The sequence below is a fragment of the Elgaria multicarinata genome, chromosome 7, assembly GCF_023053635.1.
Source record: "Elgaria multicarinata webbii isolate HBS135686 ecotype San Diego chromosome 7, rElgMul1.1.pri, whole genome shotgun sequence".
NCBI lineage: Eukaryota > Metazoa > Chordata > Lepidosauria > Squamata > Anguidae > Elgaria > Elgaria multicarinata.
Window position 1 is genome coordinate 4,551,207 of NC_086177.1, and position 25,529 is coordinate 4,576,735.

General features: G+C 43.1%; 1 protein-coding gene across 2 annotated transcripts in view; it reads left to right on the plus strand.

Annotated features, from left to right (window-relative positions):
* NRG2 (neuregulin 2) overlaps positions 1-25,529 on the plus strand; it is a 188,342-nt gene that overhangs the window by 130,815 nt on the left and 31,998 nt on the right. For both annotated transcript variants that reach the window (XM_063130135.1, XM_063130136.1), the window contains exons 3-5: positions 260-378; positions 11,782-11,902; positions 25,279-25,355. In XM_063130135.1, coding sequence (XP_062986205.1) covers positions 260-378; positions 11,782-11,902; positions 25,279-25,355 — 317 coding nt within the window. The remainder of the gene's footprint in view (positions 1-259; positions 379-11,781; positions 11,903-25,278; positions 25,356-25,529) is intronic.

Genomic DNA, 25,529 nt, shown 5'->3' on the forward strand with positions numbered 1-25,529 from the left:
TACTGACTTAAATGGAATCACCTCAGATGAGCCCAGGTCAGTCCGAGCAAATAGAAATCAGAATAATTCCTGTCCTCCAGAAGCTGGCATTGGGGAATTTTCCAGTTTCAGTGCTGCGTTCACAGTCTTTTAAAATATATCAAATTCAAAAACACACCAAGAACCACGTTATGAGGAATCTGAAATGCTTTTCAATGCCTTTCCTACCATATGGGTTGCAACTAAAATGTCTCTCTTTTATTTGTTTTTTGTTTTACAGAAAAAATTCCAGACTGCAATTCAATAAATTGAAAATGGAAGATACAGGGGAATACAGCTGCGAAGCAGAGAATGTGCTGGGCATAGACACGGTCCAAGGCAGCCTCAGCGTGAGAAGTGGTGAGTTAGAAATGAGAACCAAACTGATCTATTTAGGCTGCAATCTTACACAAAGCTTCTTAAGAGTAAGCCCCATTGAACTTCATTGGACTTCCGTCCCAGTATTATTTATTTATTTATTACATTTCTATGCCACCCAATAGCCGGAGCTCACTGGGCGGTTCACAAAAATTAAAACCATTCAAAATATAAAACAACAGTATAAAACCATAATATAAAATACAATATAAAAGCTCAACCAGATAAAAACAGCAGCAATGCAAAATTACAAATTTAAAACATCAAGTTAAAATGTATTTATAGACTGTTAAAATGCTGGGAGAATAAAAAGAATAAATGCATCTAAAAGCATATAATGTAGGTGCCAAGCAAACCTCCTTAGGGAGCTCATTCCACAGCCGGGGTGCCACAGCAGAGAAGGCCCTCCTCCTGGTAGCCACCTGCCTCACTTCCTTTGGCAGGGGCTCACAGAGAAGGGCCCCTGTAGATGACCTTAGGGTCCGGGCAGGTACATACGAGAGGAGGCGTTGCTTCAAATAACCTGGCCCCAAACCGTTTAGGGCTTTAAATGTCAATACCAGCACTTTGAATCGGGCCCGGACCTGGACTGGCAGCCAATGAAGCTGGGAAAGGACTGGCATGATGTGGACTCGCCAGCCAGTCCCTGTTAGTAACCGTGCTGCCCCGTTTTGTACCAGTTGAAGTTTCTGGACCATTTTCAAAGGCAGCCCCACGTATAACGCATTGCAGTAATCCAAACCAGAGGTTATCAGAGCATGGATTGCTGTAGCTAGGCTATCTCTGTCCAGATAAGGGCGCAGTTGGTATATCAGCCTAAGCTGATAAAAGTAGATCTATGTGGTATTGCACTGTGAGTTTCAGTGTTGCTTGTGCTATAGTTAGAAAATGACATAATTGTAGGGCATTTGAGAGCCCCCTTGAAATTTCATATCATTTTATCTGAGTCCCGGATGTCAGGAATTACTTGTGCAAAAAACCCAACAGCTGGTTTTTAGGGATAAATGATGTATTCCCTGAAGCTTCTGAGACTTGGGAACAGGAGAGAAGTGCAATCTCCACACATGTCTGACCAAGCTAACCCTGAGGCAGAGGCCAGATTTACACCAAGCAGGATATAACACTTTGAAAGCGTTTTGAAAAGTGTCTGTGGCATGTGTCCTGGGCCCCAGCAGTTGTCACGACTGTTATGAACCATTTTAAAGCAGTAGTGAAGATCCTGCCAGAGTCTCTCCTCCTAAGCTCCTGTGAGTGTTCACCTGCCTACAGTCACATAGGCTGGGGGAAGGGCATACACAGAGTAGCGGCCAGGACTTGGATAAAACCCGAGAAATACTTTTGATGTTTGCGCAATTTTCTTAGGTGACTGAATGAAACATTCTTTCTCAAATATACAGATCTTTATTTATTTTATTTTAATTTTATTTAAAGTTTTTTTACACTGGCTTTCAGGACAAAGCCCTCCTGAGGCAGCTTACAAAAGATAATTACTTTCATACAAATGGCAGGCTAATTTAGCTTCATGTACAAAGCAGGCATATTATGCTTCCAGTTGATTTAGAGTACAATCCACTTGCAATGCTTCCAGTCCAGGACCCCAATCCACATTCCTCTAGTGGTGGAAAGATTTTTTAGAGTCTGAACAGCACTCGCTTTCAGGTCTGGCTTCGACTGTCTGGACTTGCTGTTCTCCAAGAGTCTCTACATCTGTGTGACAGGCAGTAATTCAGCAGGTCATGGGCCTGGATCTAAGCGTAGTGGAGGGGCTGCTGCTCCCCCCCTCCCTTACTCTCTCTTCCTGTCCCTCTGAATTGGGCTTAACAATGGGAACTACTCGCAGGAGGGAGGAGGGAGGCTCTCTGTTGGGGTGCGCGTTTCCTGACCTCTCCTTTTGACACGAGAAATCAAAATAAATAAATCGCAGCACTAATTTTAAGGCTTGTGTTTTGTAGCCTTGTTACAGAGGGAAGCCTGACTTCAGTGAAAATGCCTAACTGGCAGAGTTCTTATCTTTATTTTAAATTAAACTGAAATCTGAATCTTTTTTAAAACAGAAAGAAATGAGGGGAAGGGAATGCTGTACACAAAATGTGTATATTAGGGAAAGTTGCATGAGAAATGAGATGGTTAGGGAACATTGCATATGGAAATAAATGCAAATTTGTGTGCATTTAAAACAACAACAGAATGATGAAGAAATTGGGTAGAATGCATTTATGACTGAATACATGCAAAGCTGACACGGACCACGTGTGGACTAATCCTTCTCTCCCTGGGGTGCCTGGGCATCTTTTCCCATCCTGTGTGATTGTATTCTGTTTGTGAAGCAAATCACTTTCTTGTTTTGAGGAGCCACAGTGGTTCAAAAACATGTTGCTATATTTTGGACAAATATGAATGTGTATTTTTCTTTTCTTTCGACAAACAAAAATATACATAGTCATTGCAGTCCTAATTTGTGTTAATTCTCAAGACATTTAAAACTTATTTTAATATAAACCCCTGCCCCTATCCCCCAAAGCTGGGTGCATGAGTGTAAAAGCTTCATCCCACGTACCTGTTTCCCTCGAATTATCCCCTACAGCACTAAGCTGTCGCCGTTGTTGCTGTTGTTGTTACTAAATCACACCCTGGGCGGCAGCGCTCCTAAGATCCTTTGCTTACCAGGAAATGGATTTATGGAGGGAAATGTAAAAAATCTTTAAAAATCAACGGATGACCCAATCCGATTCAAATTTGGTATGCTTAAAGCTCTCCTTAATATCTGTTACTGTGTCAATTGTGATGTCTTTATCTTTAAAACTTATGCAGCTGTAAGCATTTGTTTAATTTTTCTTTAAACATGATCCTGCGCCCCCAGTGGCCGCTCGGAAAACAACAAATGATTCGCTCGAAATCTAGTAGCTAAATACCTCGATTCTTTTCCCTTTATAGCACAATTAAAGCAGGATGCCTGGGAGTACTTCACAGTCAAAGCAGATTATAAACTGGAAAACTTCAGAGTACTTCACAATAAAAGCAGATTATAAACTGGAAAACTTCAAAGTACTTCACAATAAAAGCAGATTATAAAATGGAAAACTTCAGAGTACTTCACAATAAAAGCAGATTATAAGATGGAAAACTTCGGAGTCCCTTGCACGCAATTTGCAGTGATTTGCACCAGTATAATGCTAGTGTGATAAAGCTCTTAGTAAGCTTGTTGCAGAAGCAGAAAGGAAAAAAGAAGGAGAGGGTGTAGGAGAAAGGAAACGGATCAAGTTACAGGGCAACAAGATGGAGGAACAACACACGTGGCTGTTGATACAACACATACTCTAATGCCCCCTACTGTTTAGAAGCATGCAGAGTTGTTCCTGTTATAACCAACATTTACTCTGTGTGGTTTCAGAACTCCTGAATAGGTCCTATGACCCAGACTGAACTGTTGGCTGCAGCTGTGCCAGAAGCTTCAATATGCCTACCTACCCTCCCAGGATATTTTGCTTAGGTAGGGTGACCATATGAAAAGGAGGACAGGGATCCTGTATCTTTAGCAGTTGCATATAAAAGGGAATTTCAGCAGGTGCCATTTGTATGCATGCAGCGCCTGGTGATATCCCCTCTTCATCACAACAGTTAAAGCTGTGATGAAGAGGGTATATCACCAGGCGCTGCATGCATACAAATGACACCTGCTGAAATTCCCTTTTATATGCAACTGCTAAAGATACAGGATCCCTGTCCTCCTTTCCATATGGTCACCCTAGCTAACAGAATTTACCAAGAGCTTTGGGCTGGGGTTTGCAGTTGTTCCATGGAACAACAGGCCTGAGTCATTCAAGCAAGACAACTTCAGCCAGTACACTGCAAGTGCAGCATGAGCACATGCTTCTATAGAGAGTATTCTTGTTTCCACCCTTAGAAGAGGTGTGGGTGCGCCTGATTATACAAATGGCTTAACTAGAGGCAAATTCACTAGACACATTCAAAACTTCTTCAGAGTTCCTGTGCCCTGCAAACACTCTTCTCCCAACCTACGTAACTAACTGGACCAATATCTTCTACTCCACTAAAGGAGGTTTTTTTAAACTGCTTTCTTACCTTAATTTCCCTAGGAGCAACAAATGTACTCCAAGTTTTACCTGCTTCAGAATCTAAATTAGTTGTTATAAAAGAAAAGTGTAAGTACTCTTTCCCCTGAGATTCTGTTTCTTTAATACATTATTGTTTATTTTGTTTTTACCATACATCTCATTTTAGGTTTTTATTATTTCTTGACATATTCTTCACAAAGGAGTTTTTATGTCTCTGACATCCAAGATGCAGATGTAGATAAAGAAAATAAGGAGTATTTAATGAATGCAGATACCTTCACTTGGGGAATGGTCCTTAAATTTTATAGCTTCCATTGAAGTTTCATTATTTAAATAGCTTGTACATGAGTAGTCTCTTCTCATTTATGGACCTTCTCCAAAGGATATGGTTTTAGGATCACAGTTCTGAGCTCTCTTTCAGAGATAGATCTTACTTCCATTAATAAAATACAGGATTCATACTTTTTTATCTTCACACACACACACTCCTCAGCAAGGAATAAGCAAACAGGGCCAACACAGTAGCAAAACCTAAACTGCACAATATCTGAGAAAAAGTCCCACTGACATCAGTGGGCTTATGTAGGAGTAGACATATAGAGAGTTGTTTGGTTAAAGCAGGATTCCTTTGCCATGTATAGTACAAGCAAGTGAGATGAACAGTATCATTTCATTATACTGCATCGCCACATTTTTATCTTGAAATTTCCAGCAAACCAATTGATTCACTGAAATCTAGCATTTGATTTTGGTTGCTGACACGGACCTTGTTCACATATAATGCTAAACATTTAATCTATGGTTAATCCAGGATTTGGTGTTTGTTTGGCAGATGATCGAACAAATCACGGTTTGTTTTCTCAGTCCCTGTGTGTTTGTTTCCCTTCCCTGTTTCCTCCCTGAATCCCAAATGCTTTTGTGGTGCTGTAGCACAGGCATGTAGAGTGGCTGCTTTTCTTTTCTTTTATTACTCTTGCCCCCTGCCTCTGTAGTCTGGCATGAACAACCCATGGTTCTGAGTTTGCACATAATGACAACAAATCAGAGTTCGCAACGCAACAAATAAACCATGGGTTCTTTTTCTGAGTTGCTCATGGTTAACAAATCATAGTTAGTTAGTGTGGCTGGGTTCATACATACTCCTGGTTGTCATTACATGTGAACCACACATAGTCCAGAATTCAACAACCCATGGGTTAAATATAACATGGGTTAGCATTGTGTGTGAACCAAGTCAATGTGCTTTTTATTTGGTTTTATCATTTTTAATTGGGAAAGAGTAAAAATAGCAGAAATGCAAAACTGATGTGTGAAGATCTAATTGTCAGCCAGATTTTGGAGTAAACAGTTTTAGGCATCTTAATCATACATCTTGCTTCCACAATCCTGGCAATCAAGAGAAGGAGGGCACCCAGAGGTTATGCCAGGGTACATGATTTTAGCTAATCTCCAGACTTTCTGGACTATAGAACACTACTACTGCTGCTACTACTATTACTACTACTACTAATGTCTTGCATTTTTATAGGACTTCTGAGTGCACCATGTATTTCACATACATTATCTTGTATGTGACCCAAGGCCACCCTAGAACTTTGTGTTATTTTTGCCTCCTGTAAACTTGTCTAAGCCATACTTTGTCTAAGCTAGTACAAGAGCTGTTCTGGCTGGCTACAGATTCCCTTTGCCCTGTTTCCCCTCTGCCTTGTCTTACAGACAGTAGGTGGCTAAGCCCCTATTGACTATGAGAGTTCTTATACCCCTTGCTATCATTACTCTGTTTTTTTGTCTGGATTCAACTGGCTGGCTTATTTGCCCTTGTGGAAAGGGGTAGAATGAACAGACTGTGACATTACCAATGCCTACAAGTATGTGAAATGTTGGGGTTTAGTAGTCAAAAGATTGCATTGTAGATTCTACATCTGCACTAGGGTTGCTGCTTTACAACCCAGAGATTTACAACTCAGAAATATTTAAAAGCTTGGCCCTTTGGCTTGACTTACAATACATGCTGCAATTTTTTAAAAAAAATTGTAACTCGAAAGGTTGCCACACAGAGGAGGGCCAGGATCCCAGAGTGCAGGACACAGAATAATGGGCTCAAGTTACAGGAATCCAGGTTCTAGCTGGACATCAGGAAAAACTTCCTGACTGTTAGAGCAGTATGACAATGGAACCAATTCCCTAGCCCTCTGTCAGGTATGCTTTAAGGTGGATTCCTGCATTGAGCAGGGGGGTCAGACGATGGCCTTATAGGCCCCTTCCAACTTTACTATTCTATGATTCTAAGGCATTATCCCGTTGATGTTTTAATCTAATGGACCAATGTGGCAGCAAACACTTTATAAATGGACACAGTTTTAAATTGAAATAATTTTCATCATGTTTTTGTTCATCTGCATCCCTAATTGGTGTATTATTTGAGCCACACTTCAAAAAGAAGGCCTTGTCAGTTTTCAAAAACTGGAGGATTGTCCTGTGACTTCTTTTTGTTCTCTTTGATGAACTGCTGGATTTGTAGTTATAGCCAGACATGGTGAGATATTGTCCGGAGTTTTGGGGTTTAGTGCCACCAAGTATGCCAATGACACCCAACTTTACCTCTCCTTTCCATCTAAATCCAAGGAAGCTGTTCTGATTCTAAATTGGTGCCCGATGTCGGTAATGAACTTGAGGAAGATTTAATCCAGACAAACAGAGGTGCTTTTGGTTAATTGAGAGGCAGACCAGGAAACAGGGATGCAGCCTGTGTTGGGTGGGGTTACATTCTCCCTGAAGACTCAGGCTCACGGTTTGGGTATACTCCTGGACTGAGCCTTGAGCAGTGGCCAGGAATTACATTTGCACAGCTAAGGCTAGTGCGCTAAATGTGCCTATTCCAAATGTGACTACAGTCACAGATGCCTTTGTTACATCCCGTGCTGATTACTGTACCACATTCTATATGGGGCTGCTTTCAAAAACTGATCAGAAACTTCAGCTGCTCCAGAATGCTGCAGCCAGATTGTTGACCAGGGCTGGTTACAGGGAGCACACAACTCTGTTGTTACAGCAGCTTCACTAGACATCAGTATACTTCTGGGTAGGTAATTCAAAGTTCTGGCTATGTCCTATGAAGCCCTATATGCTTGGGACCAGGTTACTTGAAAAGCCTCCTTTTCCCACATGAGCCTGCCTGGTTCTTAAGACCTTCTTTCCTTTGAGACTGCTGCCTTCAGAGACAACCCAAGAGAGGGCCTTTTCAGTGGCCGCTCCTAAGCTGTGGAACTTCTTTCCAAGGGAGGCTAAGTTTGCTCCCTCTCTGCTGTCCTTCTGCCAGTAGGCAAAGACCACTTTATTTAAGAAGGCCTTTAGCCTACAAGTGGGTCTGTTGCATTGGGAGCTTTTTTAAAATAATACATTTTCTATCATTGTTATGTTTTTATTATATTTTAATGTAATTTTTATTGTTTTAATCAATATTAATTGTTTCTGTAAGCCACCTTAAGTGCCAGTTTTGTGGGGTAAAAATAAAATAGATAAAATAAGCAGCATAGGCTTCCATCATCCCTGGGGTTACTTTGCTGATGATCAGCACTATGTTAAAAAAACAACACCATGCACCATGTTCCATTCTCAGGGTATAGCAGTAGAATGCTCTGTTTCTAAGGAACATTTTAAAGGAAAAACCAAACATTTTGTTTAAAAGTTTACAAAATGGCACAAGAATCGAGGTAAGAGTTTGGTTGGTTGTCACAAGTGATGCCACAACCACTATCCAGTAGGTGAGTGTGACACATGCAACCATGTCTCACACAACACTCACTATCATACTAATGACATGGCTCTGGGGATACAGGGAAAATGAAGCTCCTTTGCAGGAGATGCACCACCAGAGAAGACAGCTGGATTATATACAACTTGGCAAGAATGGCACAATTCTGCATTCCAAAAATGCCTGTGGAAAAGCCCTTTGAAGGCAATCTCTTGTTCTTTTTGTGTGTGTTTTTAGCCTTCAGCAAATACGGCTTACATATTTTCCTCCTCAGTTAGGAGGTTAAGAAATGCCCTCTCCTGAGGTACTTAGGATCCTCAATATGTGCCAGACTCCCATGCTATTCCAGAGGGTTGGGGCTGCAGGGGGAGGGAGCGTCAGCAGAAACCACCTCTCTCCTTCCGCTAGTGGAAGCCTCTGATGAATCAAACGCCCTTCTGTGAATAGAAGGGCACTGTTGGATGCCACTTAATATACTGGCGGTAATGGTTTTCTGTTAATTCAAGGTCTTTGGACAACTAGGGAGGCACAGAAAATGCAATCTCATCAAAACACCATGCCAGCGCCATCCTCATACTTCCATTCCAGCCGCAGGGGACTAGCTTTGTGCCATGGTTATCTTGGCAGGATCTACACTACTGCTTTAAAGTGCTTTACAACAGTTTGACAACTGTTGGGGCCCAGGACACACACTCCATAGACAGTTTTCAAAGTGCTTCATAGCAGCTGCAGACATTCAAGAGATATGTAATGAGGGAAACTAAAAAGGATTAGACATGCTTGATTAAAATATTCTCAAAAAAGAAGAAACTCTCAGTTTGCTTCTTTCAGGCAAGTCCTCCGATATAGCACAACTTGAGAATGGAATATCTCAAGGTGCGTCTCCGTGAGGAGAATATACCATAGGGCACCGTCACTTGGAAAGGGTCTTTTGGGTGTTGGTGTCTCAGCTGTGGACGACTCTCCACAGGGAAGCTCTCCTGAGATCTACATTGATGTATTTTCAGGCTGGGTAAAGGCTTTTTAAAAATTTTCTCTGACTACCGTATTTCTTTGATTCTAAGACGCCATCGATTCTAAGATGCACCCCATTTTTAGAGATGTTTATTTGGGGGGAAAGGGCATCTTAGAATCAAAGAAATACTTCCTTCACCGCCCAGCCAACTTCCTCCACCCCCACCCCCCGTGCTTTCTTCTAATGGTTGTGTCCTTTTCTTTTTTCCCTCTGTGCCGTTTGCGGGGGAAGAATGGGGGGGCATTGAAACAAAGAGTAAACTTAACTCTCCAGTCCCGCTCTTTACTTGTCTGTGCACCAGGGGACTACGACACGTGAGTAAGTCCCATGGAAATCGATGGCACTTACAAATAAATTTGCCTAACAAAAAACCAGGCGCTTACCCAACCAGCTCCTCGCTCGCATGGCTCGAGGCTGCTGCAGGAGCTTCATCTTTGCTTCGATTCTAAGACGCCATCGATTCTAAGACGCAGTCCATTTTTAGAGCTGTTTATTTAGGGGAAAAAGTGCGTCTTAGAATCGAAGAAATACGGTAGTTTTATCTTGCTGTTCTTTGTTGAGCTCCCCTCTTAATGAAGAGCTGTAATTTGGGGAGGTGTGCAGGCTGGCAGCCAGGGGAGAAAGGCTGGTGAGGAGTGTTTGCACAACTTCAGCAGGAGCATCTTCCTCCTAAGGGGACTGCTGAGCCAATCAGTGCTTTGATGTGGTGAGGCTAAAGAGGCGGCACCAGCAAAGTGAGGTCTCTCCTTTGTTCTGCCTCCAGTTCAGCCTGAGGCTCCCAAAGGCAGACCTCTCGTGCGGCTCCAGGATTGCTGTTGCTGCCTTCCCCACCCACCCACTCACTCCTGGTGATAAGACGTCTTGCAGTGGCAGAAGTAGTCACCAGTTAGGGGCGTGGAAGGAATTTTTCCCTTCATCCACACTTGGCAAAGACTATGCAGGGTTTTTGCCTTCCCAATTGCAAGATTAATTCCAATGTAAATAAGTTGATCTGGACTATCGGTAAACTCTTTGTGAATGCTTCATTTTATAACATGCGTCACAACTTACGTAGGCGTAGAGCCTACTTTCCCCCTGCTTTGAGTCCGTGGTTTCCCCCTCCATTTCCTTAGCGAGTTGAACGTCGGACACTTTCACATCTCTGCATTGTTGTGCTCTTTCAGCTCATGTATCTTTTCACCTGTATTGCTACTGTGCCAGCGAAATCTCCTGCCCCAACCCCTCTGTTCTCCTTCCCCATGCAGTTAATTTTTTATATATTTGTAATGGTTTTTTTTTATATTTCTGTGCAAATACAATAGTACGGCAGCCTGAAACTGTGCAATTACAGTAAAGCAACACACTGTGCTTTCCCCTAAGAGCATATTAAACAATGTACATGAAGAGAAAGTATTACAATTAGTTTTCTGAGTAGCTTGTGGTCAATGTTGGCATGGCAATGGGAAGCCAACATCGTTCTGGTCAGGAAACCTAGACATACCTACTTAGGAGAAAGAACCATAGAGTTGAATGGGACCTAGTCCTAGCACAGGCAGCGGCGGCCTCGCTTGCGCACTCCCCCTCCCCCTTCATGGTTGAGCAGTTGAGTGGAGAAACACCCCACCCTCCTCTTTTGTCAGCGAGACCGTCCTTCGACACACACTCCCCCAACAAAAAAAGGGATGGTCCGATATAGCGAAAGGACAGCAATACAAGGGATGGAGGAGCGACTTTATTGTGCATGGAAGGGAAAAAACGGACTCCCCACTCCAAAATAACACTGAAAAGGGAGGGGAAGCGGTGAGATGAGCACAGGACAGGGATGATGTCATATACTGTAAGTACCACGCTGCAAAAACACACACCAGGCATGGAGAGAGTGTGATAAATCGCTAGTGTGATGGAGTTCAGAATAGGCATTGAGCTGGATCCATTGGTGAGGAGGAGCAGGACTGGGCTGCCTGCTAACCCATGGTGAGAATTCATGTAAGGAACCTTGGGGACGTGGCACCAAGACCAGACTAGCATAAGGGGCTATGAGCTGGCCACTTCCATGGTGGAAAGGAGTTCACATTAGCAGTCTGCACTGTGGTATGCCCCTGCCATCCACCACCAGTGCTCCTGGCATGCGGGCCAGGAAGGGGAATCGGCCAGCAGGCAGGCGGGCCAATTACAGGACACATGCCCTATGCTGCCACCAAGCCCATTCAAGTGAGTCACTAAAAGTTGTGGCTAATTTATTATCCCAGCTATGCCTGTGTGTCTAATTTGTTTTCTTCACCAGCCGGGCCCAATTAAGCACTGCCCACGTAATACATTTTGCTTTTAGCATGTTGTTATTTGTACACTTTAATTGTTTTTATTTGTAAATCGCCCTGGTAATTTGCTGGAGGGCACAGTAGAAATCCCAGTAATAAATAAATAAATAAATAAATCTATAAACCTCAGGCTATATAGTCCAACGTTGGCTCTTTTAGAAGTTTCCCCTCTAGCAGCTCCTTCGCCTAACGGGGGGCATATGGCAAAATAAGCATTTAACCTGTCCTTTCCCCCCCATACAGTAACCACAACTCTGTCCTCTGGGCCTGGACATACTAGACAATGCAATGAAACCGTCAAGTCCTATTGTGTCAACGGTGGAGTGTGCTACTACATTGAGGGCATAAATCAGCTGTCCTGCAGGTAAGTGAACAGGTTTCTTTTCTTCATCACAAAAGAGAAGCATTGGATTCCAACATGGTAAGTGCTCTGTGGAAGAAGGCCCTGTTAGTCCCTTGGCAATGACAGTGGCTCAGAAGAGGAGCAGGCATAGCTGGCGGCTGGTTGTGGCAGAAGGGCTTTTGTTTCCATTATCCTCAGCGTCTTATGCATCAACTTTTTAGAAGTGCTTTTTTGACAATCCATTTATGATTGATACTTGAAAGCAGTCCTTCCTGCTCATTCCCCTTTCCCCTGAAGCCTAGATTTATAATCACTACTACCACCCTTCTAGGAGGAAAAGCCTGGATAGTAAGAGTCAGAAGTCTAGTGTCACTCAAAGATGCCATCAGTAAAAGGAATGGGTGGCTTATGTTTGTATCTCTAGTGGTCTATGGTGAAACCTGGGTAATTCTCAAGTAAACCTGGAGTTTCCTTTGGTGGATGGAGAGTGAAAATCACAACATTCCAATGTTTATCTGACAAAGAATTAAAAGCAATTGCTTCTAAATCACTGCTTGAAACATAGCTAAGGCAGTTTCTTGTGGCTTGAAATAGGGATAGGGTATATTTCATTGATGAGGGGTCTACACAAAAAAAGATCCCTGGCATTACAGAGAGGTCATCAAGTAAAAGGGCTATGGAGACTGAGGCTGCAATCCTATGCACACCTTCCTGGGAATAAATCCCATGAAACACAGTGGGATTTACTTCCAATAAACCTGCATAGGTTTGCACTGTAAACCATTTGGAAAAGCTGACAGATCACATTCTTTTGGCAGGGCATTAATTAGGAGGCTTTCCCGCTGGGTGTTGCTGCACTTGTTGTACCGTCATGGTAGAACAAGGGGCAGGCAGTGGTTCCTCATTCACTAGGATTGTCACCAACCTCTGCCTCCATGCATGTTCGTAATCATGTTTTAATTTCCACAGCAGGAAAGACAATCCCACACACATTCTCACCATGTCAAGAGAGCCTTGCAGTTATCCCACCCCCACAAAGGTGTGTCCATACTGCTGAAGTATGTTTGTGCCAATTTTAAACCCACCAGTCAGTCCTGAGTCCTCTAACAAATGACCATGTGGAGCAGTGCCCTCATGGTTTTCAGTCTCAGTGGCATCGATGCTAACAGAGGTACCACAGAGCAGGAGAATGCATGTGCTTTGTGATGTTTACAACATGTGGCCACTTCATTTCTGGATGCAGTGGCAGATCATGAAATCTGATTTCAGGCTTCCTTTACTTCTGAGCATCGGGACAGGAACCTCCAAGGCAGATTGTTATGCAGGATGCATTTATGCTGCTGGAGTCCAAACTAGTTGCACTGCACTACTAAACTGAACGGAGGGACATTTGTATATTTGGAAAAGAAGACAGGACAAGGGTGACCACAAGCAAAGCACCTTCTCATCCTTATGTCATTTCTGTATGTAACACTTTAAAACATTTCTACAAGCAAAACGTTTGTGATTCTGAAAAATTAATGAATAAAATGTTTAATTTTTTTTAAAAAAAATCTAGCACAAAATCAGATTTGATTTAAACATCACTGAGATTATTTATTTTATTTAGTTAGTAGATTTATATCCTCCCTTTCTTCCATGGAATTAAGGCAATGTGTGTGGCATTCCCAGCCAGTCTCCCATCTAGGCATTGACCCAACCCAGATTTGCTTATCTTCAACATGGTTGTAGCATCACATGCCTCCAGACCATGTTCACATTATTTATTTATCTATCTATCTATCTATCTATTGCATTTTTATACCGCCCAATAGCCGAAGCTCTCTGGGCGGTTCACAAAAATGAAAACCATTCAAAGTATAAAACAACAGCATAAAAACATGATATAAAATACAATATAAAAGCACAACCAGGATAAAATCAGCAGCAGTGCAGAAATACAAATTTTAAACAGCAAAGTTAAAATTACCATACCATACATCTTTATTGCGATCCATAGATCCATGAAAAAACAAGAATCAAACATGAAACATCAGACAGTTAGAGCTATTGTCAACTTTCGTCTAATACACAGAGAGCTCTAATCCTGGCCGCCACTGTAAGAAATTTAGCAACAGCCAAAGTTACTTTTGAGGACTTATCTTCCAACAGAAACTAAACATGAAATTTGTCTGAACTTCTGGACAGTTTACTCAACAATGGGGTGATCATAAGATGACGGGCCTGATTATAAAAGCTAAAGGACAGAAGGATATGCTCCATCGTCTCCACTTCCATATTCTTACAGGGGCACCGTCATTCCTGATAAGGGACACTAGCAAAACTTAAAATTAATTTATAGACTGTTAAAATACTGAGAGAATAAAAAGGTCTTTACCTGGCATCTGAAAGAATATAGTGTAGATGCCAGGCGAACCTCCTTAGGGAGCTCATTCAACAGCCAGGGTGCCACAGCAGAGAAGGCCCTCCTCCTGGTAGCTACCTGCCTCCCTTCCTTTGGCAGGGGCTCGCGGAGAAGGACCCCTGAGGATGACCTTAGGTTCCAGGCAGGTACATATGGGAGGAGGCGTTCCTTCAGATAGCCTGGCCCCAAGCCGTTTAGGGCTTTAAATGTTAATACCAGCACTTTGAATTGGGCCCAGACCTGGACTGGTAGCCAAGGAAGCTGGAAAAGCACTGGCATGATGTGATCTCATTGGCCAGTCCCTGTTAGTAAATGTGCTGTCCTGTTTCCGGACCGTTTTCGAAGGCAGCCCCACGTATAACGCATTGCAGTAATCCAAACGAGAGGTTATCAGAGCATGGATAACTGTAGCTAGGCTATCTCCAGCCAGATAAGAGCATAGTTGGTATATCAGCCTAAGCTGATAAAAGGTGCTCTTTGCCACTGAGTTCACCTGTGCCTCAAGTGGCGGTTCTGGATCCAAGGGCACCTCCAAACTACAAAGCCGATCCTTTAGGGGGAGTGCAACCCCATCCAGGACAGGGTGAACATCACCTAGCTGGACAGATGAACCACCCTCTAACTGTACCTCCGTCTTGTCTGGATTGAGTCTCAGTTTATTGGCCCTCATTCAGTCCATTACTGTGCCCAGACACTGATTCAGATCAGCCACTGCCTCACCTGGGTTTGATGAAAAGGAGAGTTAGAGCTGGGTGTCATCCACATATTAATGACACCTCAACCCACATCTCTGGATAACCTCTCCCAGTGGTTTCATGTAAATGTTAAACAGCATAGGGGATAAACTAGAGCCCTGTGGAACCCCATGGCCTAAATGCCACGGCACAGAGCAATAATCCCCCAGCACCACCTTCTGGAATCGGCCATCCAAGTAGGAGCGGAACCACTGCAACACAGTGCCTCCAATTCCCAGCCCAGACAACCTATCCAGAAAGATACCATGGTCGATGGTATCAAAAGCCGCTGAAAGGTCCAAGAGAACCAACAGGATTGCACTCCCCCTGTCCCCCTCCTGGCAAAGGTCATCCCACAGGGAGACCAAGGCAGTTTCCATTCCAAAACCAGGCCTGAAGCCCGATTGAAATGGATCTACATAATCTGTTTCATTCAAGAGTGCCTGGAGTTGTTCCGCAACCACCCGCTTAAGCACCTTGCCCAGGAAGGGGATATTAGCCACTGGCCTGTAATTGTTAACATTCTCTGGGTCTAGGTTAGGCTTCTTCAGGAGTGGTCTGATTACCACCTCTTTTAAAGAGGCCGGCACCACTCCTTCTCTCAGGGAGGCATTTACAACCTCCTGGACCCAGCCGGCGATCCCCTCCTTACTTGATGTAATGAGCCATGAGGGGCAAGAGTCGAGCACACAGGTGGTCGACCGGACTTGGCCAAGCACCTTGTCCACATCCTTAGGCCTCACTAACTGAAACTGGACCAGACAGCGCTCTGAATGCCTCTACTAGTGGAGCTGCATTAAACATGGTGTCCAATTCATGATGCATCTGAGCGACTTTATCTTTAAAGTGCTGTGCAAATTTGTCACAGTATGCTACTGAAGGTTCCACCATCTCTCACACTGGCCCAGAGTGTAATAGGCCATGAACCACCCAGTGGACAACACTGAGAAGATGCAATGCTGGTGGGAAAGAACTGTCTCTTTGCCACCCTCACCGCCACAGAGTAGGCGCGATAGTGAGCTCTAACCCATGTTCGATCAGACTCAGCATGAGTTTTCCTCCACCTGTGTTCTAGCCGTCTCCCCTCTTGCTTCATTGCCCTCAGCTCAGGTGTAGACCAAGGAGCTGGCCGGGCTCTGCTCAGAGGGAGAGGCTGTTTGGGTGCGATCATATCAACTGCCTGAGTCATCTCTGCATTCCACAGAGCAACCTGGGCTTCGACAGGAGCACCAGCTGTACCAGTGGGAAAATCCCCCAGAGCCCTCTGGAATCCATTGGAGTCCATTAGTACATATGCAGTTGAATATGGCTGCTGTGGGTTTACGTTCATCCAAGAAAATAATAAATCCCATGTTCAGATAATAAAATGTATATATTCTAAGAGAGTTCACTGTCCCAAAGTTTTATGAGTTAAGTCAGTGATCTAGAATTGCCGTCACACCTGCAGCTATTACCTCCTGCCCTTTTAAAAGGGGTGTGATTTTGAATCAAAATGTCAGGAAGACAAAGGGCTGCTTCATGTGTTACAACACTTCCCCATGGAAAAATATGTAGGAATTAACATGTTGCTTATTTGGAGGTCCACATATGTGAGGATCCGCCATGTGAGTAAGTGGCTGTGTGTAGTTATAATGTGCATGTTCTGAAATGCCAGAGCTATGTAGACAAGCTGGTCAAATGCTAGTGATATTCTTTATAGACTTGGACAAATTACCTTATGGAAACTCATAATAGTTTCATTATTTTGATATTCTTTGTTCTAGCATCTCCTTTCATAGAATCATAGAATAGCAGAGCTGGAAGGGGCCTACAAGGCTATCGAGTCCAACCCCCTGCTCAGTGCAGGAATGCACCCTAAAGCATCCCTGACAGATGGTTGTCCAGCTGCCTCTGGAATGCCTCTAGTGTGGGAGAGCCCACAACCTCCCTCGGTAACTGATTCCACTGCCGTACTGCTCTAACGGTCAGGAAGTTTTTCCTGACGTCCAGCGGGAATCTGACTCCCTGTAACTGGTTGTTTTCATATCAGGAGCAAATATAAAGTGGTGAATAGAGGTTGGACTTGAAATAGTGAGATCTGGATTCAGTTTCCCATTGAGCCATATAGCTCATTTGCCTTGGGCCTGTCAAACTGAGCCAAAAGCAGTGTGGGGCAGGAGAGGGGCACCCATCTTGGCTCTGGCTCGCCGTTGCTGGCATTGTGCCTCCTGGGAGGTTCGTTATCAAACACACACACCCCCGGGGTGAAAAGTGCTCTCTGCTCCTGCTTTAGGATAATAATCCAGAAGTAGTTGTCGCAGGTTAATGCATCCACAGCTGCTAAGAATTCATGTATTTACTTTTAAAATGTATGGATTGCCCTTTACACACAAGGGATTAATTTTTTTTAAAAAAATCCATGATTAAAAAAACCCCATATATTTACACATTAAATGTCTAACGAGTGGTAAGAATTCTTACATATGTAAGAATTGGCTTACATAACTGTGGTAACTTCCATGTATTCGGTGAATGCCACTTTCATTCAGCCAGCCAGCGATCATTCACTCAGTTTATATCCTTATCCATCCCAAAGGCTTTGAGAATTTTATACAGACTTTGAAATGTTATATTCACAAAGAAAAAGGTGTGTGGTGTTGGTGTTGGTGTTGGTGTTGGGGCTGGGTGGGTCATTCACCCTCTAGCTAGTGAATGGGACCAGATTGTCTTTTGTCTGCCTCTGCTGCATGTAAGCCAATGGGCCAGCCATTGCAGGAGAGCTTTCCGGAAGGGAGGGGGGAAGCAGACTCCCACCAGCTGTTGATTGACAGGGCAGCAGCCGGGGCTGGGAAGGAGAAGGTGACCTACATTTTATGTGTGCAGCTGAGACACAAAAACACTTGCAAATTAAGTCTTTCATTCTCTCCCAATGTCTTCCTTCTCTCCCGCAAGGAAAGTCCCACATCAATGCTTAATAGTGTGTGAGGGTTGTCGGGAATGCCCGATTAGGTATGGAAGGCACTTGCGTTCCTTTCAGTTTTAGGCTGGTGTACTCCAGAGCACTCCAGACGAAGGCTGAGGTACAAATAGTCACTGTGTTTGGGGATAATATGCCAAAAAAGGCTTCTTTCAACAATTTTCCAGTAATACCTGCAAAAAGGTTGGCATATTCATTTACGTTCTTTTCTCTTTATTTCCTACCTCTCTGCCTGTATGTCATTTGCTCTTAATGACATCATTACATTGCCAAATATTATGAGGCTATCCCATCCACTGTATGCCCCCTGGCATGACTAATCCAGGGGAAATTGCTCTCACTCTCAGATGACCATTTGTTTGCAGGGGTGTCAAAATGAAGCCCGGTCAACCTGGCTGTTCACTACCTGATTCCTGATTGGCTGGTATCTCCTATGTGACTAATCCAGGGAGGATGTAGGCGGGGAAAATATAGTGTCACAGCTGGGAGCTGTCTTCATGGCGCGAGGTTCATGCCGCCTCCCCCTCAAACCCCACACTGTCCCTCTCCCAGGGCAACGGTGGGTACTCCTGACGCCAAGAAAGGAGTGCAGGGTTTCTGGGTGGCAATCTGGGTGCCGGAGCCACCGCTACCCTCTTCCTGGTGGAAGGCGATCAATTGCTGGTCACCTTTCACCAGGCACCGCCTCCCGGGCTGACTCTGGATTGGCCCCGGAGCGACGTCAGGCGGCGGAAACACCATGTTGACATTGCTCCATTTGAAAAAGTCAGGGTAAATCCCTGACTTTTTCAAATTGCAGCATTGTAGGGAAGCCTCATGGTGGCTGCGAAGCTGCACTTGCGTCGTCTAACCAGTGCAGATCCACAGCTGCCATGAGGCTTTCTCTGCATATACAGTAGATCTGCAAGGCACTGGATAGGACTGAAAAAGAACAGGCTCTTCTGTCCCTATATTTTTTTTCAAGAAAGATTTCTATCCCCATTCTCCAGGGTCGCTATTTTTGGCCTGAAAACTGAAGCAGGAGAATATTTACCGCCACCTTACTTCAGATAAACTTGGATTTTTTAATTTATTTTTTAGCAAAGATAGCCAAAAGAGAGAAAAGGAAGGGAATTCCTTCCTTTTCATCAAGCCAGGCCTTTATTTGACTCCTGCAAGTTTTCTCTGGAGTTCTGGATTACTCTACATCAGTTGTTGACACAGTTATTTTATGCAGCTTTATGCATTCTTAGTAAAGCATCTCTCTTAATATATTTGGTCTGGCTTGATAATTTACAATGGTCAGTGGTGACTCATTGAGCTGTTCCATGTAACTGAAATACAAGAGGTGTCTACTTGACAGGGTGGCCAGTTTCCTGGATGAGATAGGATATATGAGGAGAGATAAAAGAGTTTTATGATAATGTGTGGCCATGTATGCCCACTGAGTGCCCTTTGACTGTCATTGATGGCATTTTGCCACCTCTTGGGGACTGAATGTTGATCCCTTTCCTACCCATTCCCCTCCATACCTTCCCTTTCCCATTTCCTGTTTCTGCTTTTGTTGCTGTAAAGTCTGTTATGAATTTGAAAAATGCTATTCTGATAAACAATACTTTTTATGATTGTGATGTCAGAGAGAGAGAGAGAGAAGGCAGTTATAAGATTCTGAAGCTGCTTTGCAGACAATATCTTGGAACTTTGAGTCTGTTTCTTTGGGGCTGAGACTGCTTTGGGATAGAACTACCTCTCTGTTCACTTGCTATTTCATCCTGAAGTTGTAAATTTATAGTCAGAATAGATAGCTATTACAAAAACACCACAAATCTCCAGGTTCCCACCATGTTGGCGAAGGGATGTGTGTGAAACAGAGCGAATGCAATACTTGTGTCTATCTTTAAAAATAAGGAAGAACATCCCTCCCACCCACTCCTTCCAACAAGAGGTGTGAAAAGACATAAAACATGGCTGGTTTTATAAATACATTTCATCCATCCCAAATATCTGTTTTGTTTTTATTCATTTGCCACTACCTGAAGGCCGCCAGTGGGATAGGCTTGGCTTGCATTGTGGTCTTTGTGATGCAGAACCAAGTTCGCTTCATGTGGAGAAATCAGACTGTTGATTATGGGTGGGGATATCTGTGAGCATTTTCTAATGGCCTCATATCATGGTGCCCCCGGATACTTTGGATTGGGTCAGCAGGCAGCGTGTTGGACTTGGAAGGGGCAATGGGAGTATGGACTCAAGTAGAGTTAACAGTGAGTTTTATTCTAAAGGCAAAATTCAAGGTGAATTTCATTCTTCTTCAGGCAAAACATCTATGCCAAAAGACTTTTGATAAGATTAGTGAAATTTCTCTGTTTCTTCTGGAAGGTGTGAACTGATGTAGGTTCCTAAAAGATACATCCAGAATTTCCAAGTGCTTCCTGTCTAGCCCAGTCCTCAAATCTTTCCCAGGTTCTTCCTGCTCCAGATTAAAAAAAAATGGGGAGCCGCCAGATCTCGACGATCCGTCAAGGCTTATGGCTTTCTACGCAATCTCCAATTCCAGTCTGTGCCTCACCTCATGTTTTGCTTACTGATTAGTAGTCCTCCATTTCCTGCCCTTTCACACATATTCGTATCTCATTAAGAAGATTCAAACTTTTTCAGTAGCATTACAGTTTCCCTTTTCTGGCCAGTCCTATCCTCTCCCCCACTTTTTAAACAAAACCCTAAGTTGTTTCTGTGCAAATATAGCCTCCCCGCCTTTCTTCTTTGCTAATTTCTTGGAGGGGGGATACAAATGTTGTTTACTTGACACAATTCCAGATGCTTCACAATTCAGTTTCAGGTTTGGCCCTCCTTTATGGCATCCTGCTTCAAATGTGTACTGGTTCACAGGTGCAGTGATTCAAACTCACCTTTATTTCATAGTCAGAGCCAGCAATCCTAGGAGGAGGAAGTATAGATAAAAGGATACCAGAAATAAGGAGGAACTACCCTATTTCTTCGATTCTACGACACACTTTTCCCCCATATAAACATCTCTAAAAACGGGGTGCGTCTTAGAATTGCGGGTGTGTCTTAGGGGTTTTTTTTTCCCTGTTGGTGGTACTGAAATTAGTGTGCGTCTTACAATCAAAGAAATACGGTAGAAGAAGGGATGCTTTACAGAACAAGGAAAAAAGAGAGACAAGTCTCTGCCCCAAGATGCTTGTAGTCAAAAATATTACAGGTGTGTGTGTGTGGGAGAGGGTGAGAATCAAGGGTAACAAGACAACAGAGAGGAATGGGGAAAATAAAGGCAAGCAGAGAAGAACATGAGCCAGCACAGTAACATATATTTAGGCTTCCTTTCAGTTGAGGATGAGGATTGCGGGATAAGGCAAGTGCTTCAAAGAGGTGAGTTCTGAGGAGGAATCTGAAGGAAGCACGATTCAGAATTGTTTGCAAATATTCTTCCTGACCTCAAGTGCCCGCTCTCCCTCATCATATGTACAAAGTTAATTGCAGTTCCAAGTGAAATAATTTTGTCCCAGCACTTGTATTAACATTAGTCATTTTCAAGATTGCTCTGATTTGGTCTCCAGTATTCAGGATTGCTCTGTAGCTTTATTTAGTCCTGGATCTGCCATGGAACCCTCTTAATTATATACAGTACACATGTCCAGAGAGTTCGCTTGAAGTTTGTATGTGTTCCAGGCCCATGTAGAAAAACATTTAACTTGGGTAGGAAGCTCGTTCTGGTGCATGAATTCTGCAGCTGCAATTTTCCAGGATGGCTGCTAGGTGAATGAGAGTATGAGTAACTCATGAATAAATGCATATAGAAAGATAATTTTGGTGGCAAAATATAGTTTTCTTTTAAAAAAATCAAGTTTGGTAGAAGAACTAAACTTAACTACTGTTACTATTAACAGGGTGTAGTGGATAGAAGATTTTATTTATTTATTTATTTATTTGTTTATTTATTTATTACATTTTTATACCGCCCAATAGCCGAAGCTCTCTGGGCAGTTGACAAAAAGATCAGACTAGGAGCAGGAAGACCTGGGTTCAAATCCCTGCTCAGCTGTGAAGGTCCCTGGGTGCCCTTTGGCTATTCACCGTCTCTGAGCCTAGCCTAGCTCAGCAGGGTTGTGGCAAGGATAAGAGGAGGGAGGGTACATGTATACTACCCTGAGTTCCTTGGAGGAAGGATCAAATAAAAATGAAGTTTAAAAATATTGATTTAATAAACATTTTATTAGAAACATTCAGACAATGGCATACATTGTTGACTGATAAATGCAAGTAGGATTTTGAATTGGATTTGTTATTTAAGATGCATCGTGACATAGCTTTTCACATTTGCATAAAGTACAGCAAATAATTGAACACTTCTTGCATTTACATATTCTTGTGTGTCATGTTTTGCACATGGACATCAGTTCTTCTGGCCAGCCATCACATTTCAGCCAACTTCAAAAAAAGGCAGCTACAGAATTTATGCACCAGATGTCCAAGTTAAATGTGTTCCTACATGGGTGTTGTTAGCACACAAACGTCAAGGTTCTTTGCACGTAGTGTTTGTTTTTTATGGGGATCTATGGCAGATCCTGGACTAATTCTGGAAAACAGAATCCATACATTCAAGCCATTTGACACCCTTTTGCATTTTGAATACTGAGTTTGCTCTCCCTGTTTCTCACATGCTGTTGCAGTTGCTTTCTATAGGGATGCAAGATCAAATTTATATGCATGAATAATTTTATATCTTCATAGCTATGAAGCTGCTGGTTCTTTTCAATGTCTTTTTAAAGATGAAGAACACTTTTAAAAATGTATTTGAGATTTTGTAATCCTGAATAATTTGAGAGATCCCCTTCCTTACTTTCCACTCAGATGTCCTTAATACAACTGCAATTGGTTTGGCAAAAAAGCCAAATTCTATTGCTTTCCTCCGGGCGTCTCTGCCAGTATGCTTTGTGACTAGAACTTAATAAGCCAATAAATATTGTATGCAATTAAAAAAATAACCAAGAACATTTTGTTCCTTCCAGTTTATCTTTTGCCCCTATTCTGTGTTATATGCAAATTGGAGGAGGACTTTGTATTTTCTCTACAATCTGAACAAAAGTCTTTACAATTAAATTTGTCTACAAATAAACTAAGCAAATGGAAATATAATCATTCAGGCAATATTAAAATTCAATGAATTTGCAGCTGGTGATACATATTTGATCTTGATATATATCCACTGATAAAAGAGAGGAGAAATGAATTTAGTCCAAAAGCATAACTGGTGCAATTAGTAACACATAGTGCAGTCGTTCCCAAAGTGGGCGGTACTGCCCCCTTTGGGGGGGGATTCCATGGGGGGGCGTTAAGAGGCAAGGGGGCAGCATGGAGTGCTAAGAGGCAAAGGGGCGGCAGGGAGGCGCTCAAGGTGGTCTTTTCCGAGAAGCGCCTCTCCAGAAGGTCTTAAAACCCAGGGACATTTTTATGGGAGAAGGTAGTTTGGTCCCAAGCCATATAGGGGAAGAATCCGCACATGTATTAATACTGTTTAAGACAAGTCCTTTTAACAGTGAATTGAAATGTTTCAAAAGCACCAAAATGCTAATGAAGAGACATACTCTGCTTGGTGTGCCCCGCCATGCCGGCTGCAAAACAGAGGTGTTCGCTCTCCTTTCACTCCCTCGGCAAGCCTGCGGTGGTTGCTTCCCATGCACTGCCCCTTTTTCATTCTCAGCTCCTCAGCTCAGCTCCTCCACCCGGCTGACGCCGCTGCTGCTGCTCAGCCCGGGCGCCCAGACCAGCAGGATCCAGAGGAGCACAGCCCCTTTAAATGGGAAGCACCCACCCCAGGCTTGCCGAGGGAGGGAAAAGATGTAATTGGATTTTGAATAAATATTCAATTAATTGTTACGGTTTTGAATTTTATTATTATCTTCCTTAGTGGGTCGTTGAAAACCACTATTCTGAATAATGATTTTTGTAGTGTAGGGTAGGGGGCACTGGGCATGAGTTTGTGGAACCAAGGGGGCGGTTACCTGAAAAAGTTTGGGAACCACTGACATAGGGTCTCACTTGATGAAGGAGAAGGTTCCCTGGGTTTTGTCTTAAATGGTGCCAAAACCTTTCAAAAGAAATCCTGGTCATAGTGCAACTTCTTCCTCAGAATTTGCTAATGTGGGCGGGTCCACACTGGGGAATGTAATTGGGTGGCTTGAAGTGGGAAGAAATGTGTAGCTAGACCTTCTCTTTGTTATGGCTGGAGCTGATGTGGTAGCATAAAACTGGAGAAAACAACCTACAAGGGTTTATGGGATAGCCTACCACAGTATGTATGCAATCAGAGAGGAAGGCCAGAGAAATGGAGGAATAATAACTTTTGCTAAGAACCATTATATTCATATGGTACAGAAATAAAATAGTATGGAAAGTGGAGTAGGTGTATATTCAGCACTATTTTGAAGGAAGTCCTATGTCTAAAAGATTATGCAAGCCTGCCCAGCTGTTAGTCAGCTGGTGGTGTCTGTCTAGCCTTGCTACATTTGGATTTTCTGCTTGCCCAAGGCATGCCTTTTAACATGTGTCCGAGCAATGCAACACAATTCTATGCATGTTTACTTAGAAGTAAATCCTGATTTCAATGGGACATACTCTGGTAAGTGTGAACAGGATTGCAATCTTCAGGATAGAAGAGATGCCTATTAAAAATACTGACATTTCTATCCAACCATGTATTTTCTTTGTTAAATCGCTTTTGGCCAAAGGAGATTCCAGCTGGCTTTATGGCTCTCACATATGCCTTTCAATTGCTAGATAATGGCTGAGGAGAGGCATTTAGCTCTGTGTTACTGATTGGAGAAACTTTTATTCCTTTGTTTATACTTTCCTTAGTCCACTGATTACATTGATGATTTGAAATCCATCATCAAACACCATGAGTGACAGACTGGCAGTCCCAGGGGTCATGATTACATCACACATGATTTCGATGAAAAATTGGAAACCGCACCAAACACCATTGCATGCCCCATCTAGAAACTGGAGTCATTTAAATCCCTAGACATGAGTTAGTGACCAGTATCCCATTTCTCGTCTGAAGCAGATTGCCCTAAGCTTATTGGTGACGAGGAGGATTACAAACTCAGAAAGCTTGGGGAAGGGATGGAGCAATTGCACAGAACAGGAGCTAGGAAGCCCCCTCTAACACAGCAAAGATTAAAACCAGGTAGCTTACATGAGATGCTTTTTTTTATTATTCATCGCTGTGCACTTTTATTTCTAACCATAGCCTCAAGGATGATGCCAGCCTTGTTCTGTGATTTGTCCCCTTTTCCTCCTCCAGATGTCCAAATGGATTCTTCGGACAGAGATGTTTGGAGAAACTGCCTTTGCGATTGTACATGCCAGATCCTAAGCAAAGTATGTTTGAAGACAAAAAATTGCACCATACTACTTAAAATCTCCTGGGTACAGCGCTGGATTTAGAGTGGTTTAGTGAGGGTGTTCTCTTGAGTTAATATCTGGGTTAAGGTTTAGAGAAGACAGGTAAGGGACCAGCCAAAAGCACATCAGGAGAAATCTTGAAAGAGAACT